The sequence below is a fragment of the Acipenser ruthenus genome, chromosome 6 (assembly GCF_902713425.1).
Source record: "Acipenser ruthenus chromosome 6, fAciRut3.2 maternal haplotype, whole genome shotgun sequence".
NCBI lineage: Eukaryota > Metazoa > Chordata > Actinopteri > Acipenseriformes > Acipenseridae > Acipenser > Acipenser ruthenus.
Window position 1 is genome coordinate 9,438,236 of NC_081194.1, and position 19,635 is coordinate 9,457,870.

Genomic DNA, 19,635 nt, shown 5'->3' on the forward strand with positions numbered 1-19,635 from the left:
ATATATATATATATATATATATATATATATATATAATATAAAAACACAGAATTTAAATGTTTAACAACAATTTGTTTTTTACATTTCTGGAAAAACTGGAACCTGCCAGTTATAAATACAATACTGTATAGAAACCTCCAAGTTCTTCAGTGTTGCGCAGTAAATATCGGGGTGATTTAATTCAGTCGTTTCTGTGTTCTGCTTTTTGCAAACTCTTGTGCCCATTTCAGAACCCCTTCCAAATCTGAAGTGCTTCCTGTTCCCTTGGCAACAATGACAGAGCCCCCTGCATTTCCGTTCATGTGAGTGCAGACAGCCACCGCCCAGTCTACGGCAGACAGAACACCCACAGAACTCTGAAGAGGAGGAAGTGACATCAAATAAATTAGGCAGCCAGCTCAGTTATAATATACTTTTTTACAGGAAGGGGATAATCCTCAAGTTATGACAAACAAAAGAATAAAATTGTATTGGTGATTTACATACATTTATTTTAATACAATTTGAAATGCCCCATTTAAATGTCTACTCACTGCAATCCACTTACCGACTAGGTCAACAGGAGACCTCCGTTCCCCAAGTTTATATCATCTTTCAACCTATTCAGTCTGGGAAGACATGTCTGGTTGCTGATGCATGAAGTGAACTATCTAGAGCGTACCCTAAACTAACCCCTAAGCCTGAGGCCAAAGCAGCCCTTTCTGTAGCTCCCCAGCCAAGAACAGCAACTTGGTGCGAGACAGATTAGCAACAAAGAAGACCTTGTCAATACTGAAAGCTATGGAAACTGGGCGTTGTTGGGGAAACTGCTACAACAAGCATGTAATACTATAATGCCAAACAATAAAAAATGACACACCCATAATTACCATGAATAAATAAAATACATAAATACAACTGTCTGTGTGACCAACCACATCATTAACCAACGTTTTCTGGAGTTAATCTACCTTTGGCACCTGACAGGCACACAGAACCTTCCCAGAATGCTGCTGGCTCAGGAGCATCGTAAACACCCCTGGTGACTTGTCACAAAACTGGTTTGCAACTTTCATTAAAACCTATTGTGAGAAGAACAGAGGTTAGAAAATGAATGCCCTTATGCTTAGGGCATTTTGACTTACTGACAGTAAAAGGCGTAGGCAGGCTTGCAGCAATAGTCTTATTAGTAAGAATGAAACCCAACAGGTAGCCAAGTGACATTTATAAACATGTACAAAACCGTCCCCACTTATTTACATGCCTTAACCGTATCTGAAAATAATGACACACTACCAGTAAGGCATTCAAATAAATATATACATACCGAGATGGAATCAGCATCAACAGTATCCACAACTAGTGCTTTGTCGCCATGTTTTGTTAGTAGTGTTTGCACCTTTTTTGCAGCCTACAGATAAAAAATGTAATATTAAAAAAAAAATCTTCTGGGATAAGACACTCAAATAAAATGTTTCTTGTAGTCACCCGTTAATTAGCATTTTCTACTGTGACCAAAGGCACGTAAGAGTGGAATAAAAAAGTTTATCAGAATAATCAAAAAATATATATGAATAGATTTCAAAGAAAAGGGTAATAAAACAGTACATACATCATCAGTATGTCATTTTTATGCCAAATGTTTAATGTTCCTGTGGCAGGGCAGGAGCCCAGTGCCTGTGAATGTGTGTTGGGAATGGAAGGTTGGCAGGGATGGGGTTAAATTTGTCCCTGCCAGCAATCACAAGTGTGGCCATTCCAGTTCGGTAATTGGTGCCAAATGGGGAGTGGCCACATATACGGATCAGGAGTCAGACTTCCTTTGTGGATTGAAGGGAGTTTGGACCTGTGTTTTTGTAGTCTGAAGGGGAATGCCCAGGCTGCAGGGACTGATTGGTTTCTCTGGTTTAACCTTTTATTCTGGCCCTTGTGCCTGTTTGTTCCTGTTTTTGTATTATTTTTGTTAAGTAAATGTGCAGAACAGCGCTTCACTGCAGCTTCTGTCTCCGTCTTTAATTCCTACTGGAAACATCTTGGGCCATGACGCTATCCTGTCACAGTTACATATAGAATATCGTATGATGTAACTAGGCTCTGCTCATGAGCGCACCGAGAAGGGTGTGTTTTGTAGCTGACAGCCATCTTTGCTCGGGTCCAGAGGAACAGCCTGGGACCAAGGTGGCTGCCTTTGCACAATCACATGCCAAGTAAAATGTGTCATTGTTTGATTGCTAATTGTTTTATTGTTTAATATAAAAGTGTGGAATGTGGCCAGGTGGGAACTGAATGATCGAAGTCAGTTACCCCTGGTCATACCCTACACAAGAACAAAGGAAATGTTTGCGTGAGACAGAAGTGAAGGCGGTTTGCCCAGCCTATTTTGTTTCAACTGTTTGTTTTGTTCCAGCGTTTCGTTTGTTTGTCCTGGAGTGTGTGTAAAAAGCAGCTTGAATCTTAAAAAAATAATAATTAAACAGTATAGCTAGTTTTAATAATTTCCACCCGATGCAAAGCAATTGCACAGTTGTAGCACATCGATGGAAGTGTCTTATATTAAATTAATATAACTAACTAAACCAAAAGTCAATTAATACTAGCTAGAGCAGCTGCTGTAGTCTGGCCCCCACCTCTTTTGCCTCTTGTTTCCTGATGGTTGTGTTTGCTGTTCTCTGCAGAGCTTTCAGTGTGGTCTGCAGCTCCCGGCGCTGCCACTGTGGCACTGCAGTGCTCTCCACTGCCTAGCAACCAACACAGACAATGGGACATGTAAAACTGTACTATTCAATAGCCAACTGAAGAGGGCCTTTCCAAACCCATCCATTTCACGCAACCACAAAACATTCTTCCTATTTATTTCAACTTCTATATTGTCTATGCATGTGGCATTTTCATTGCTACAAACAAGGTTTAGAAATGAAATAAGGATGTAAGCATATGATTTACTAGACCTTTTGTGTTTTATCTTTAAAGTCTTTATATTATTTAATAATAGTGCTACTTCCTTTCCCATTTTTTTTTATAGCACATGTACCATCTTGTGGCATTTTACTCCCCAATACAAAATAAAAAGGGTAAATGCACTTACAAATATGTGACTCTGAACTGTCACTCAGTACAAATAATTTCTATCAATATTAATAGGGCTTTTCTAAAAGATTTTCAGTGTTTTGCACAAAAGGTGTCTTCATGGTTCAGGAGACAATGACAATGTACTTACATCAATGAGTTGCCCCACTTCCTTGGATAGTCGCTGTGCCTCCGAAAGGGTGGGAATTCCAGATTCCAGCCTCATGGACAGAGAGTCCACCTCCTGAGCCAGTGTGTGGCCAGCCTCACGAGCCTGGAGTGAGGAATACGGTTCATCACAGCACTACCTTACAGAGTGGGAGCAGCCAGGGGACTGACAGCGGGCTCAGCAAGACATATCAGAGTGATCTTAACTAATCTAGTCTTGTTTTGATTCTCCACCAGAGCTCTTTGAATCATGTCAACTCAAAGTACATCAGGCACCCCCAAGTGTAACCATTAACATGTAATGAACACTCTTCCTAGAGGATACCCACTGGAGGGATGTTTCAGGGTGTTGCATGGGGACAGGTTAATGAATGTAATGTATGATCAGTGACCTTACACCAATTACATGTTATAGATTTGATTTGCATATATTAAAAAAGTAAACCTGATCCTAAAGTAAGGACCCACTGTATTCCAGACTACTTCCAAATATTCAAATTAGTTCAATGCATGAGACGTTGTCGGTTTGCTGCTATTATCCTCCTTATGAATCTACAAAAATGTGTAGTTCACCCGCCTGGTTCAATATACATAATGAATGCCAGTTGTGGTTCTTCCGCGTGTTATTAGTCTACAAAATTCTTTCATCAGTAGCGGTTATAAATTACAAATTCTAATCCTTAGTTCTCACCTCTTTCGCCTGCTCCCCGGTGACAGCAATTATCCGACTGATTCCCTTAACAAGCTGCCTCTCCGACACGATCACGAAATCCTTAATCTCTCCAGTCCGCAGCAAGTGCCTGTCAAGGAGGGCAACAACTGCATGAAAGGACTTTATTACAATCGCTTGAGTGTCATTCCTGACACGGGCCAAACTGCTTTCTTAAGAGAATCGCTTATTCACCTTTAGTACATGATACTGTATTATTACTCCATATAAAAAACACTGCAGATAATATTAAGAAAACAAAAAGCTATCTTACGTTCCGCAGCACAGCTCTATAGATGTTTGCTGATCAGTCTGTGATTTCACCAAGCAGTCGACAGGCACACCGACACACACCACCCTCACAGGATCGGGGTAGACCTGCAATCACAGCATCCTCGATAAACTCTTTATATATTATATACACACACACACACACACACACCGCCCTCACAGGATCGGGGTAGACCTGCAATCACAGCAGCCTCGATAAACTCTTTATATATTATATACGCACACACACACACACACACCACCCTCACAGGATCGGGGTAGACCTGCAATCACAGCAGCCTCGATAAACCCTTTATATATTATATACGCACACACACACACACACCACCCTCACAGGATCGGGGTAGACCTGCAATCACAGCAGCCTCGATAAACCCTTTATATATTATATACGCACACACACACACACACACCACCCTCACAGGATCGGGGTAGACCTGCAATCACAGCAGCCTCGATAAACCCTTTATATATTATATACGCACACACACACACACCGCCCTCACAGGATCGGGGTAGACCTGCAATCACAGCAGCCTCGATAAACCCTTTATATATTATATACGCACACACACACACACTGCCCTCACAGGATCGGGGTAGACCTGCAATCACAGCAGCCTCGATAAACCCTTTATATATTATATACGCACACACACACACACTGCCCTCACAGGATTGGGGTAGACCTGCAATCACAGCAGCCTCGATAAACCCTTTATATATTATACACACACACACACACACACACACACACACACGCACACGCACACCGCCCTCACAGGATCGGGGTAGACCTGCAATCACAGCATCCTCGATAAATCCCAAATCTCTTTCAATTAATTTATCCAGATGGGGGCAGACTTTAAACAGGGGGTCATAACCTGCCTGAGACCAGTTCTCAGGCTGTTGTCAGCGAAATGCAGAATAGAACTTAAAATCTCATAGCGTTTTCTGGACAACACTTAGGTGTCCAGGTAACTAACTGAACATTAGTACCCCAGCAATCAGAAATATGTGGGTTTACGACTAGACCCATTGCAATTTGGAGTCCTATAAATACTTGAACTTCCTGTCGATTGGTAGGTTTCCAGTCGTGAAAGCGGGAATGGGGGGCTAGAGTACCGCTAGGACGTATCGCCTCAGCATGGCGGTTTGTTTCTGTCACCATCAACTCAATCAAATCAAGGGTGAACATACTAATAAAATAATAATATGGGTCAGCACTACTCCATACTCTTGTTGGCCCAGATTGTGACGGACTGAATTTTTTTCCTCTGCTGTTTTCAGTAGGTTTGACCCACCTAGTGCTCTCTCTCTCTCTCTCTCTCTCTCTCCCTCTCCCTGTCTGTCATTTCGTTCCACTCCCCTTGACGCGCCTCTTCTCCTGTCAGTGTCAGCCTGGCTGTCTCCTCCCTCGCTGTCACTAACTCCTCTGTGTCTGCTCTTTCCATTTCCTCACCCTCGTTTACATCTTCCGGCCCTGCTACATCTTCCTCATTAAATCCCTCAAATTCTTCATCACTGTCGCTATCCCAGTTAAACAAAAACAAATCTCCGCTCTCTCTTATATCTCGGTCTCTTTCCATTTTTCAATCACCTACTACAACTCTCGTCTTTCAGATCATGACATCGCGATATATACTCTCCAAAAAAAATTCAAACGATACTTCATTACTTTGACGTGTAATTTTATGTATGTGCAACATTTTTTTACCTAGCAACAAGCATTTGATTGGACAGAAAATGAAAAAAAAAAAAGGAGCAACGCATTTCTGGTGACTATAGTCGCTGCAGGCAGTATAGAATGCTCAGCGGGACGATGACTTTAGTCACCGCGGGCAGTGAGAGAGTTAAAACAGACAAATGTTTTATTGTCTTTCCAAAGTTTTACCTCATCCATCACCCTTAATCCTTGTATTCTTTTAGCCAATTTCAAGGGCACTTCTTCTGTGTAAACATTTTCATTCCTCTGAATTATATCCTTTATGGTTTGCTCTATATCCTGGAGCTGCTTAATGATCAACGTTCCCTGAAAAGGTAAAATTGAAAAAAAAAGTTTTAGATTTTAAAACTAAAAGGTAAAATGTGCCTCTAGAAAGTAAAAGCTGAACCAGCTACTTAGTAAATACAAATTCATAATCAAAAGGCTTAAGGTGAAACTGCTATCTTTAAAATACATGTAAAGCACTTGCGATAAATAAAAATGTATAAAAAATACATCCCAAATGTGAGAAGTAGAGGAAGAAGACCTGGAAGCTGAAGTCAAAGCGTAGTCGGTCAGCAGCAACGTGGGACCCCCTCTGCTCCACGCCGTCTCCCAGGACCTGACGCAGGGCGAAGTTCAGAATGTGGGTGGCCGTGTGCTTCACCATGCAGGCCAAGCGCTGCGGCTGAGAACCAGGAAAGATATTGAATTGAGATTGAGACATCAGCACTGACAGAAGATACCAAGACAGACTAAAAACCATGTTGCATGACAACACACCTAAGTAAATAGAAGTAAATTACCTGGGCCTCTAAGGGTTCTGTACAGGGTAATGGCAACTCAATATAGTAAAGGGATCTACAGAATTTGAAGACCGCTGTCCAAGCTCTATTTTGATGGTGTTTTATTAACATTTTTAAATCAGCTATGTTTTCTTTTGGGAGGCAGATAAGAATCTATTTGCGTCAGTAAGTGAACTGTGCTGCAGTGGAGAGCAGAGTTTGGTAAATTCACTGTACTTGTGTTTGGTGAGACCCTCTCTTACCACATCCACAAACAGCTGGACCTGGTCCCCCAGCCGCAGTGTCTCCGCGAGGGTCACCTCATGAAGTACGTACCCTCCAGCGGTCTGGACGTTCTCTACAGGAAACAGCACGTCCTGCAAATACCAACAGGAGGAGCGGTGCTATCACACACAGCCTTTTCCACCAATGTCTGAAAGTGACCAGGAACATTAAACATTTGGCATAAAAATTACACACTGATGATGTATGTACTGTTTTATTACCTTTTTGTTTGAAATACATTTTAGAATTACTTCATTAAAAAACTAAAAAGATCGACATGATCTCTTTAAAAGAGGCTTTTCAGAATCAGAAGAACAAACATTTTTAAACTTAAGAAATGTGTGCTATCTCAGTTTAGTTTCTGAAATTATTGTGACACAATCTTGCAACCCAGACTTGAATCTGTGCAGAGACGGGTTATATCTCAGAGTTGTAGGCTGCGCGTACCTGCTGTCCCTCCCGAATGAAGTACCCCTGGTCGTGTGCCTGCCCCCCCTGCTCTGCGTAGAAGCAGGTCTGGTTCAGGATCACGGCGCACCTCCGTCCCTCCTCCACCTCCGTCACCAGTGAGCGGTCACAGTACAGAGCCAGCACAGTGGACTGGCAAGGGCTGAACACTGGAACAAAAGCACAAAGCTCAGACTGTTTAAATTTGATTCTGTCAAAACAAGAAGTGTGAAGGTGTGATGGTAATAAGTCTTTAAACTAGAACAGACGATCCCCTATGACCTTTCAACTCTGGTCCCACCTTGTCTTTATGAAGCAGGTGGGGCCAGTAAAGTGAGATTTCATATGATTTCTTTAGAAATCAGCAAGAAGTCAAAGATTCTGCAGGCGCAACAGAACTCAGAATGATAGGAAATACACCTAATGTACCTGGATCTCTGTGGTTCCTGCGTATCTATTTGAAATGCATCTCCAGTGGTTGACTCAAAGGTTTAGGTCCCAATGAGAAATAGTGATTCAGTGAATAATTGAACGGACAATGGAGAGTGGTAGCTTAAACCCTTTTCAGAAATTGTCAAACACCTCATAAAATGATACTTACCGTATTTTCCACCTTCTCCAAGCCTGTACGCGTATTTGGGGGAGTCCTGGGTGGTTGGTACTCCTCTCCTCTGGAGCTCAGCCAGGGTGTGCACATCCAGCTCAACACAACTTCCTAACTCAGACTGCTGGGTCTGAGCCTTGTGCTGTGGAGCATTGAACACACGTTTAAGAGTCAACCTCCTCTTTATCTTTCATACTGAATTCAGCAGTATTGTATGGCACAATCTTCTTCAGATTCTGATACTTGCAATGACGTACTAAATAATTTCAAGGTTAATCACAACTGAAAAAAAAAATGTCAAAAAAGTTTAAACTCTAAGCAGGGGTACAAAGATCCAGTCCTCAAGGTCCAGTCCTCCTCCACTTGGAAGGAGGTTAAATTGGTTCAGTTAGGTAACTGAGGGTACAGGTGGAACAAAAGACCAGGCGGGCGCCGGATCTCAAGAACTGGAAATGAACCCGATCTAAAGTGTGGCATACCCCAATCCGTCCGTCACCTCGATATCACCATTGACGGGGACATTAAATAAAACAAGTTCATACAGTACCCTTGCATTTTCCATCGCCAATTTATCCAAGCCTTCTGTATCCATAGCAACGCCCTTCTCTTCCAGCATTAAACCAAGCAGGTCAAGAGGAAATCCCAAGTTCCTGTGCAAGGACCAGGCCACACCCACTGTCAACAAGAGACATATTTAAAGTCCATTTGACAAAAACAGACTAGCCAATTTTTTCTAGCATTGGTCCACTTGGCCTGAGTCTGGGCAAATCATTTTTTCATTTCATTTATGTTGAATGTGTGTTGACATAAATCTGAAAAAAGTGGTTTACTACAGATTAATCCAGTCCAGGATATCGTTTCAACCACATCCTTAATTAATGAACTGAGCTGCCCGAGGCCTTGTTCCCTCCAAGTCTTTATTTGTTTAAGTCATTCTATGTAGGAGTATGAAATTAAGCAATGAATGGCCTGGTTACAACAATGTCCTGGATTAGACTAACAGTAATGTTTTACTTATTAATGGCAGTGTCTGTCTCTCACACATTCAACAGTAGCAGTACCTGGGAATACTCTGGAGTCTTCCATCTTCTGTAGCGTTCGGTCAATAACACGCCGCCCTTGCTTCAGGGAGGATAAAAAGGCTACTTCATTGTCGGTAATGATATCCATGATCTGCAAAATCAAGAGAGAGAAGAGCTGCAATCACAGGTAAAGACAGTCCACTACAGATATAAACGAAGCGGTTTGGTGAAGTACATCTATCTATTCCAATATCCATTCATTCCTCAGCCTATATCCTCTTCAGACCACAGCTGGCTATGGAATGCATTTTGTATACAATGCATTGGTGGGGGGAATGATTAAAACAAAACAATGTAGGTAAATATTTTGTCATTTGTAATTAGTAACCAGCTTACCCTGTTGGTTTCCCTATTCAGCTCTGGGTAGGCATCTCCCTGTTGAAAAAAAATCTATTTTTATTGCTGAAAAGGGAAACACCACACACTGTGATGTTACATTTAACACTATTCAACAAACTGGATGCACTGCATGATACAATCCCTAGACTAGAGCCACAGGACATGACAGTTAGTGTATTATAATGCCACCTTTAGAGCAGTCAGTACAAGAGTCAAAAGTGACACAGACCCATTTCAAAGGAAATTATGCTGTTTGTTTGCCTCATCTACTACTGGCTGAGATACTGTTTTGTCTGGGGAAAAAGAAAATAGCCCTCTGGTAGTCAATTGACTAGTCAGCAGACTACCGAATGTGAAATTCTGAACACTGTTTTCTTGGCGAATTCAGGTGGAAGCCCGGTTCCAGGTTGCACGTGACACATTTCACACTGCCACTGCCCCTCGCTCTCACCAGGATGTGTGCCACAGTGGGGACGAGTCCAGCCAGGAATCCCGGGGGAGCCTGGAGCACCTCGGTGGAGAAGCGCACCGCTCTGCGAAGGATCCGCCGCAGCACCAGCCTGGCAGGAACACAACCGTCAGGAAGAGATCTCAGCAAAACCAGTGCGAAGGACCGAGGCGTGTTTGTTTCACATGCAAATCTTTCACATCTACTGTATTGTCTTGCCTATTGTGACTGAGACAGCGTTTTTATTTATTGCAGAAAACCATGGCATTTACACAAAAATCACAGGATTTCACTTATTTTTTGTCCAACCCCTGGATCCTAATATTTAGATTATAGACTACAGAGACAAAACTAAACTCAATGAAAATTTGGCCAAAATACCAAGAATGTTTAGGAATTTAAAGAAAAACAGGAGCCTCCAATGTTCCAAAACACAGGGACATTTCTAAAGTATCTACTGTACTGCCTGTCCCATACAAAAGCTTAGAATGGTATTTTAGCAGTTTTCCCATGCTTTTCCCCATGATTATACTATGCTTTTACCATAGTTCACCCTGGCTTTCCATGTTTTTTCATAACTCGCTATTCTTTACAATGCTTACCTACGCTTTACAATGCTTCCACTAGGCTTTATTACACCTTGCTACGTGAAGCTTTTACTGTAGTAAACCAAATGTCCTAACTGATTGGCTAGAGCTGGTCAGAAGTGATCATCTTTCAATTTCAGCTAATGCATGATCTGTAATGTTGAAACCAATAAGGAAAGTGGAAAGTGGAGGATTCTACAGAGTGGAAAAGTAAAACGTGTGTAACTCACTCAGCCCCAGACATTCCTGGATAGACTCCATCAGCAATGCAGACAGAGAGAGTGCGGATGTGGTCTGCCAGGACTCGGTACGCCATGTCGACGTTCCCCACATCGGCTTCTCCAACCAGCCCCCTGTACACCGGCCCTTTAGAGGACTAGAGCAGGACATTAACTTCAGTGACAGGTCCCGTCAATCCCGACACTTGACAAACGTCCTGAATAAAACTTGATATAAAGTGGATGCTGTTTTTCAGTTCACCTCTTGAATAGCTCTGAGAATAGGGGTGAAGAGGTCGGTGTCGTAATTAGATCGCTTGCCCTGCAGAATGGTCACAAGCCGCTCCAAACCCATTCCTGTGTCCACATTGTGCTGGGGCAGTGTGCGCAATCTCCCATCAGCCTCTCTGCAGAGAACCAGGAAACAGAACCAGGACAGAAACTTGAGTGGCACAAACGTCATTTGTGTCTTCCTTCCCCGTGATAATATAAACACCAAATATTACAAACAACATTTCATCTGTTTTCACTGTACTAAACAGACAGTCACGGATCGATTAATTTTGCATTAGACCAACATATACTGTAGCTCAGGATTTTATAGAAACTTTCTTTTAAACCGGTGTCTCGTGATCTATATAATGCTTGGTATTATCAGCCCCATACCTGTTGTACTGCATGAAGACCAGGTTCCATATCTCCACCACCTCTGGGCTGTCTCTGTTCACCAGCGCTGCTGCATTCCTCCCCCCCACGTGATCGTAGTGGATCTCAGTACAGGGGCCGCAGGGGCCCGTCTCCCCCATCTCCCAGAAATTATCCTTCAGTCCGAATGGGAGGACGTGGTCCGACTCAATCCTGTGACAGATACGTACAGGATCATTAGGAAAAAAAAAGAACGCACACAACAGTAAAGGGATCAGTAGATCAGCTGAGCACCAACTGTGCATAATAATCTAACCCGATTACTGCTGTAAGGTGTCCAGCCACTAACATGTGAAGTGATGGAAACATGCAGATACATGAACCCCTGAATTAATCTAAAACATACATACAAGCTATTAAGAGTTTCAGAATCTGGGAGTACTGTATATGAAGGCATTTGTTCAGCTATCTGTAGGGATGTATGGCAGGGATAAATGTCAGTGACATTCTCATTCTTTGCAGCAAAACATTCAATCATACTTTATTATTAGTTTATTTAGCAGACGCCTTTATCCAAGGCGACTTACAGAGACTAGGGAGTCACTTACAACTACGTCTCACCCGAAAGACGGAGCACAAGGAGGTTAAGTGACTTGCTCAGGGTCACACAATGAGTCCGTGGCTGAGGTGGGATTTGAACCGGGGACCTCCTGGTTACAAGCCCTTTTCTTTAACCACTGGACCACACAGCCGCCTATGATTGAGTGTTTGTATGCTAAACAAAGTTAGGCAAGTTGTCAAACGAATAAAGTTTGCATGTCTAAGAAGCAGGCTTGTCAGGGTTGTGTAACCGGATTACACTGCCCATATCTTTATCTGATTTGGTTGATGCAAATCCATGTCAGTTAGCTGATAACATTGACATTTGATGACACTGACATTTTAGGATCCTCATATCTCTGATCTGTGTAATGGAAGAGACCAATGTTTCCTGCAAGAGGGCTTTCGGAACTATATGCCCAATAACACGGAACCACCTGTCGACCGACTACAACCCCACTACACTGAATCTGCAGGCTAACTCTGACTCTGCAATAGCCATGAGATGAAGTGTTTCCATAGCACAGAATCCAAGTCAAGGATGCCACTATGCCATCAAACTGATGAGTAATGTGAGACTGCCCGTTTCTGCAAGTGTGTGCTACATACTGCTTTCTAAATAAGGCCCAGCGTTTCATATTTTCAGACTACAGAATTCTACCAGTCCTCCAAAATGAGACCATGAGGTAGTGATGTGGTTTATAATTAAGTGAATGCATAGATTACTTTAGATCTGCAACAGGTTTCACCCATGGATCTATGATATTTTATTGTTCTGTTGCAACAAACCACAATAAGCAAAAAAAGCCCTTTGATATTGCATCATGGACAGCAGGTGCTGAAGGTCTACATATATATACACACTGTATTACTTCAATTTGGCGCTGCAGCGTTTATTTTAAATTGATCAAAATGACTGCAGCCCTTAAACGAGGGCGGCCTTTATTAATAATACAATGCTTTACAAACGCTGCAATATTTTATTACATGATTTAAGGCATTTTAGAAGTGGCGCTATTAGAGGCTCCAATCTGCAGCACTATACTCTTGTGTGTTTTTGGGGCTTCAATACAGTACATTTACTGACAGTTAATGAGAGCCTATTAGGTGAGAGTTGGGAAGTCAGGGGAGTACTGTATCAGCGAATCAGGAGTGTGTATTGGTTGCTATGGGGCGGGGCAAGAAGAGGAGAGAGAACGGTAGTTGAGTGTGATGCAGTTGTTTTTCTTAACGAAAAATATTACCTCTGAATATCAGTTTGATTTCTGTTCAAACTAAAATATGTCCGACTCGGTTATTATTATTATTTTTTTCTCACTGTAATTTACCTGCTTGTTTGTAATTTCTCTGTAAGAGAAAACGAAAATAAATATTCTCATTGATAGTAAGCAAGTTTTTGTTTAGATATCTTCAGCCAGCTTTCGGATAGCGCTTAGAGTGACCGGCAAAGCTTGAAGTTCCTCTGAGTTTAAGTTTTCACCATGCAAGCTGACGACGAGGTAAACAGACAGCCCTTGTTTTATCCCCTCCTGTGTTGGCACTGAACTCTGCTGGGGTAAAAAAAGTAAAAGGACTGCTGTGCTGTAAGAGTTCATCTTGGGTTGTTTTTCCGGACTGTACCATTAAATAAGATTTGCTTACTGAAGTGTGTGTATATTCGTTTGTATTACATGCTGGATTGAGGCTGCAGTCTCTTTGGGGGCGTCACATGTACAAAGCCAGATTTGCGTGTTTCTTTATTTATTTTTTAAGCAGGGGTAGAAAAAAATACCTTTACATTTCTTTATTGGGGGCGGCATCTATTAAAAAGCTGATATCTGAGATCTGAGTGAGGCGTTAATTTGTTAATATATATTGATATTATATATACATACACTGTATATTTATTTTCTGTATTTCACATTCCTTATTTATTTTGTAGTTTAGCTGTTTTGTTTATATAAATAGTTGTATTGTCATCTTGTTATGCCATTTTTAATAATTTGCTGGTTTTGTATTTTGCTAAAAATAAATGCAATTTATAAGCTAAATAAAATTAATAAATTAATAAAAAATAAATGAACTTGCTTGTACACACCTACCCCATACTCAACCAGATCTCCCTGCTTTCTTCATCAGACTTCAACCCCAGGGCAGAGTCTCCTCCAAAGTATGTCACATAGAGCCGGTCCTGTGGGATTCTATAGACCTGGGTCAGGAGCTCCCAAGCCATCAGACATGCCTCCTCCTGCATGGTTGCAAAATCAAACACGTTTCTTAGTCACTGCTTCCAACATTCTTTCACAGACCTCCAGTATACTGCTGTTTTTCAATTCCAATTCCTTTTCCTTTTTAAAATCAATTTTAAATTCCTTAGACGGAAATGGAATTAATATTTTAGAGACATAATAATTGTTGTGATTGTTCAACTGCTTTCATTTGAAGCCAGTTTAACTGACTAACAGTGACTTCAATTTAAGTAATTTGTTGCCAACGAGAGAAGCCCATTTGAACAGAATACTGCCAATTTGCAATGTTGATCAATGATGTGCTGGAATTAATTAAAAGGGAATTGGAAATTGATTTTATTGGAATTGACCTCGACCGTGATTGCAGCAGACTTTATTTGCTGCCCTGCTTGATTGCATTTCCCCAGGGCAGTTTTAGTTGGCTCCCATATGAAACCTGTTTGGCACTGCGTCACAGAGTCAGCCAGACATTACTCTGCTGATACACGTGGCGTGAGGCTTCAACAAGCTCTGGCAAAGGCAGAAGCAGAACTGAATTAGATCTTAGATTTGCACTATAACACATTGTATATACAGTCAGTTAATGGAATCAAAAATAACATGACAACAAAGTATAACAGTCTGATATTCCAGAAAACAAACCGGAAACGTTACGAGGTTTAGCAAGAGCAGAAAAAAAATTCAATGTATTGGTAACAAAGAGAAAAAAAACAGCCAGTGACATTAGGGAATTTGAGTTGCTAAAACAAAAATTGGTACAGTTTCTAAGGTGGAGCAGTGGGGATAACGCACATTTTTCAGAAACAGCTCTTATGTTGTTGCTCACTAAAGTGTGTGTTCTCAATAAGACTAACTATAAGTGAACACTCAAGTGTTTCTTCTGAATATTAGCTTCTATTTCTGTGACCTGTATCTTTGAAAGAAGCCCTAGAATAAAAAAAAACAGTCAGGGAGGGGAAGCTCTGTGTGTCTCACCTTGAAATAATCCCCAAAGGACCAGTTTCCTAACATCTCAAAGAAGGTGTGGTGGTAGACATCCCTCCCCACATCTTCCAGGTCGTTGTGCTTCCCACCAGCACGGACACATTTCTGACTGTTCACCACCCGTCTGTACTGAGTCATCTCGCTGCGAGGGTCCGCTGTGCCCAAGAAGATAGGCTTGAACTGACAAAACAAGCAACAATTCACAAATATAAAGAGCGGTCCTTTTAAAAAGAGCTTTGAAACAGACTTGAAAGTTATAATTGTAAACATTACAGGTACGCTATTTAAACAGTTGTAACAACACGCGGGGACGTGTAACGCTATATTTTTCAGAACCTTGTTATTTACTCTTTAAGAGAACTTGGATTGTATTGCTTAGTTGTTTGGTTCTAGTTTTGTACAATTAACAGGTGTTTTACCTTTCATAAAATAGAAATCAATTAAAGACGGGCGCGAGAATATGAAACCATAGTGTTTTAAAGTGTTATACTTTGCATTGTACTGTTTAATGATAAAAAAAAACAAAATCTCTTAGAAATTTTTCCCTTACTGCAGGAATCCATCTTGACACCAGGGATGGAAATAAGACTCCTACTGCATAGCAGTTTCACCCATTCCAGTTTTTAATACAAGCTTGATTAGCCACAGTGTAATCGGTAACATGCACAGGTGTGTCTGATTAAACTCCTAGTAAGACAAGGAATGGATGCAATGGGAGTCTTATTTCCATCCCTGTTTGGCACCCTTCAATTTTTGAATCACGGGACCTTGACATTGAGTGACTGTGAAAATCCAACAGACACTCATATTGAAGGTTTCACAAATAAAATGAAAAGGTTTATTGTTACTGGAACTTAAAAAACCAAAACCAAAAAAAGTACAGCTGTGTACAAAACATAATCATAAAAATTAAATATTATTACCTCAATATGGCAATCCTCTTATTGTCAGAGGTTCAATGTCAAGGACCAATTTACCATGCAGAAAAAATAAAGTTGCCATCTGCAGCAGTTGAACGCGTGGCGACCGATTTACAAGAACATACAGTACAAGCAATACCGTTACGTGGATGCTTAAAAACGTTATATATATATATATATATATATATATATATATATATATATATATATGAAACTGTTGTGGTTTTGGATGGCACTACAGCATTTTTATTTGGGGTGGTTTATTGCTGGGCTTTGTTTAAGAGTGGTTAACACTGCCTTTATGTATAACCAATACCAAATACTAGTATTTTTTATTTAATTTTTTTTAATAAGTTATTAACTGGCTAACGCTCTGAACAACGTAAGCACCAATGTGTGTTACACAATAAATATATAAAATAAATAAATAAAACATAAATATATTTACACGGTGCCAGAGTATCAGTGGATCAATATGGGGGAATCCACTCTCGATTTGTGGCTAGGGTAGTTTTTACATACATTTCCAGTTTTAAAAGGTTACAGACACGCTAGCCCTTTTCAGTTATGCGACTGCTGTTTTCCCTCGACGACTTTACAAGCAATTTAGATAACATTGACAGTGCATGCAACTTCAATTCACTATATTGTTACCTGGTTCATGCCTGCATTCACGAAAAGCAGGCTGGGGTCGCCCCTTGGTTTTACTGGAGATGACGGGACAAGCCGATGCCCGTACTTCTCTTTGAAAAAATCTGTAAAGACATTCCGAACCTTCTTTGAAGAGAATTCGGTGTACCCGGGTACCGTTTGAAAAGCACAAGTTCTGATACCCCTTAACGCGCTGACATTATTTAACAATATGTTCGAGCTTTTGGAAAGGCCGAAGAACGCAGCCATCTTTGTCTATGGCAAGGGATTTTTGCTTCACGAGGTCAGAGGTAAAAGCGAACAAGTTTCATATGACGGCAAGAAGAGCTCTCCTTGGAGGAATATTATTAAGGCAAACAGGTTCTAGCGTACAAACGAAATATTAATAAACAACAAAATAATGTGAACATTGCATACGGTTCTGCAGCAATACTTGAGTTTTTAACCACTTCTGTATTAAAATACTATAGTACCACCCTATTGATATTTATTACCACACTACATAGTATTATATGGAACGATTGTCTTTCTGGGCAGTAATATACAGTATTTGTATATGGGAGATTAATTGCACAGAATATTTTAACCTAAAATTACACTAATCTTAAAAAAACTATATAATCCACAGCTGTCCTGGCTCTCCTAAAATAAATAAATAAATACATTAACTGAATTTGAGTCTGAGAATTGGCTAAACCAAAAGAAATAAAATTTGAAAAAATCAAATTTCTGCTGATGCGGGTCAGCCAACACGTTTGTCTACTTGATACTTGTTTGTTAAAGTTTTGTCCCCAGAAGTTATGGGTGAAGACAACCTTGACATTGAAACCCACTTGATAGAATCAATGGTTAATCAAATTAACCACATGTAACATGTTGTAATCACAAATTGCATTCCCTTGTCTGTTGAACCAATCAAAACTGTGACATACCCAAGGAGGGATATGTGGTATGGAGTGCTGACTGAAACACTAGATGAGCCTGAAATACATCCTTGTGTTTCTGGATTAAAGATCCTAACGGGTTGACATACTGGCTTCATAACTGATACACGCATTCTGCTCTACCCATGGTCAAGTTCAACTGTGGATCTCATACAAGTTTAAAAAAAAAAAAAAAAACCTGTAGTTCAGAAACCGTTTCATGTGTGACTTCATATCTGCATGGCTATACGAACCCTGGTAAGAAAGTTTACAAACGAGAGGAGGCCATTCGGCCCATCTTGCTCATTTGGTTCTTAGTAGATTATTGATCCCAGAATCTCAAGCAACTTCTTGAAGGATCCCAGGGTGTCGGCTTCAACAACATTACTGGGGAGTTGGTTCCAGACCCTCACAATTCTGTGTAAAAAAAGTGCCTCCTATTTTCAGTTATGAATGCTCCTTTATCTAATCTCCATTTGTGACCCCTGGTCCTTGTTTCTTTTTTCAGGTCGAAAAAGTCCCCTGGGTTGACATTGTCAATACCTTTTAGAATTTTGAATGCTTGAATCAGATCACCGCGTAGTCTTCTTTGTTCAAGACTGAATAGATTCAATTTTTTAGGCCTGTCTGCATATAACATGCCTTTTAAACCCGAGATAATTCTGGTTGCTCTTTGCACTCTTTCTAGAGCAGCAATATCCTTTTTGTAACGAGGTGACCAGAACTGAAAAACAATATTCTAGATGAGGCAGTTGCCTGCGTGCAGTACCTTAAACTTTTCTCTATTAAATGTCATTTGCCATGTGTCTGCCCAGTTCTGAATGCTATTGACCCCTTCCCTTATCTGGCTATATTGAAGTCACGTGACACTCAATTACTTTGGTACACAGCTGTGTTCTTTGGTTTTGTTAGTTCAATTACAGGTCAATGACACCTGTAATAATGTTGGTGTCCAGTAGAAATTAACATTTTCATTGCCACATTGTTTTAACCTGTTGACCTCTCTCACATTTCAATTTTCATGTTTACAAACCAATCCGATGACATTCAACTTGGATTATGCTTTGTTTTTTGTTCATCAAAACTCCCTTTTCTAGTATTTTTTAATGTAGTGTGCTGTGCTTTCTGGTGGGGGAAAAGCCATGTTTTCTCAATAAAGCCCAACTGGATACGCTAGGTAATCTTAATCTGTGTTGCATGTAAACTGGATCCAAACTATGGTGTTCCAGTAGCGCTGATCTGTGAGCTGAGCATTCTTGGGGTCCAATTGTATGATGTCATAAAGCTGCCTCCAAAAACCCCATCACCAATCCTGCATCTTTCAAAAGTACTGTTACTGTAAACAAATGAGGTTCTGCAGATCTCAATGAAAGTAACCAGCTATCGAAATGCTGCCACTGTGGAACGAGAACATTATTTTTCTAGTTTAAAGATTTTAAATAAATAAAATGTTGATCTTGTTTAACTGTTCTTTGCATGGCGTATACTGTATACATGTAAATGGTTCCAGTGATATTTAAGCAATGCAATTCGTTTTGTTAATGTAACTAATAAAACTAAAGCATTGAGAAAACTTTTGCTTATATTACATAGGTATTGCAATAATTGTGATGAAACTTGCTTTGGCTGTTTGTTTACTTTTTAGCACAAGTCATTCATGTCATAATCTGGGAAAGTATATGGAGGTGATCGGACATATCTGTCCATCGTTCAAACTTGTTTAGAGAAGTCCTAGTTCAATTGTGATGAAATGAAATTATTGGGAAACATCAGAACCTTGGGCTATATGAGGCATCTATCCATTTCAAATTGAAATCAGTGGATGTACTGTAGATAATTTTCATCATCCCCATACAGTAAACTCCATTTAATATCACCCACTGCTTTTTATCAGCACATCGAAACGTTTCATCCAGTGGATTATTATCACTCTGCTTAATGTCATACAGCTGATGCCAGCCCACTTGATAG

General features: G+C 40.6%; 1 protein-coding gene across 1 annotated transcript; it reads right to left on the reverse strand.

Moving 5' to 3' along the window:
• Nucleotides 1–26: 26 nt before the first annotated feature.
• On the reverse strand, nucleotides 27–17,087 carry aars2 (alanyl-tRNA synthetase 2, mitochondrial (putative)). Its single transcript, XM_034019219.3, has 22 exons — nucleotides 16,745–17,087; nucleotides 15,162–15,350; nucleotides 14,040–14,185; nucleotides 11,380–11,571; nucleotides 10,976–11,120; nucleotides 10,726–10,871; nucleotides 9,912–10,020; nucleotides 9,458–9,496; nucleotides 9,101–9,212; nucleotides 8,587–8,714; nucleotides 8,037–8,181; nucleotides 7,436–7,605; nucleotides 6,967–7,080; nucleotides 6,466–6,606; nucleotides 6,108–6,245; nucleotides 4,197–4,300; nucleotides 3,905–4,013; nucleotides 3,197–3,319; nucleotides 2,607–2,717; nucleotides 1,307–1,390; nucleotides 951–1,061; nucleotides 27–356 (listed from the first exon to the last, which is right to left on the reverse strand). Exons 1-22 carry the CDS (start codon nucleotides 16,988–16,990, stop codon nucleotides 177–179), a joined length of 2,982 nt encoding a protein of 993 aa, XP_033875110.3. The 5' UTR covers nucleotides 16,991–17,087; the 3' UTR covers nucleotides 27–176.
• Nucleotides 17,088–19,635: the final 2,548 nt, after the last annotated feature.

Coding starts and splice junctions, on each gene's coding strand:
- aars2 (XM_034019219.3), bottom strand. CDS start 16,990: ATGGCTGCGTTCTTCGGCCTTTCCAAAAGCTCGAACATATTGTTAAAT. Junction 9,497..9,911: donor CCACTGTGGCACACATCCTG/GTGAGAGCGAGG, acceptor TTTTTTCAACAG/GGAGATGCCTACCCAGAGCT. Junction 4,301..6,107: donor GATTAAGGGTGATGGATGAG/GTAAAACTTTGG, acceptor CTGTGATTGCAG/GTCTACCCCGATCCTGTGAG.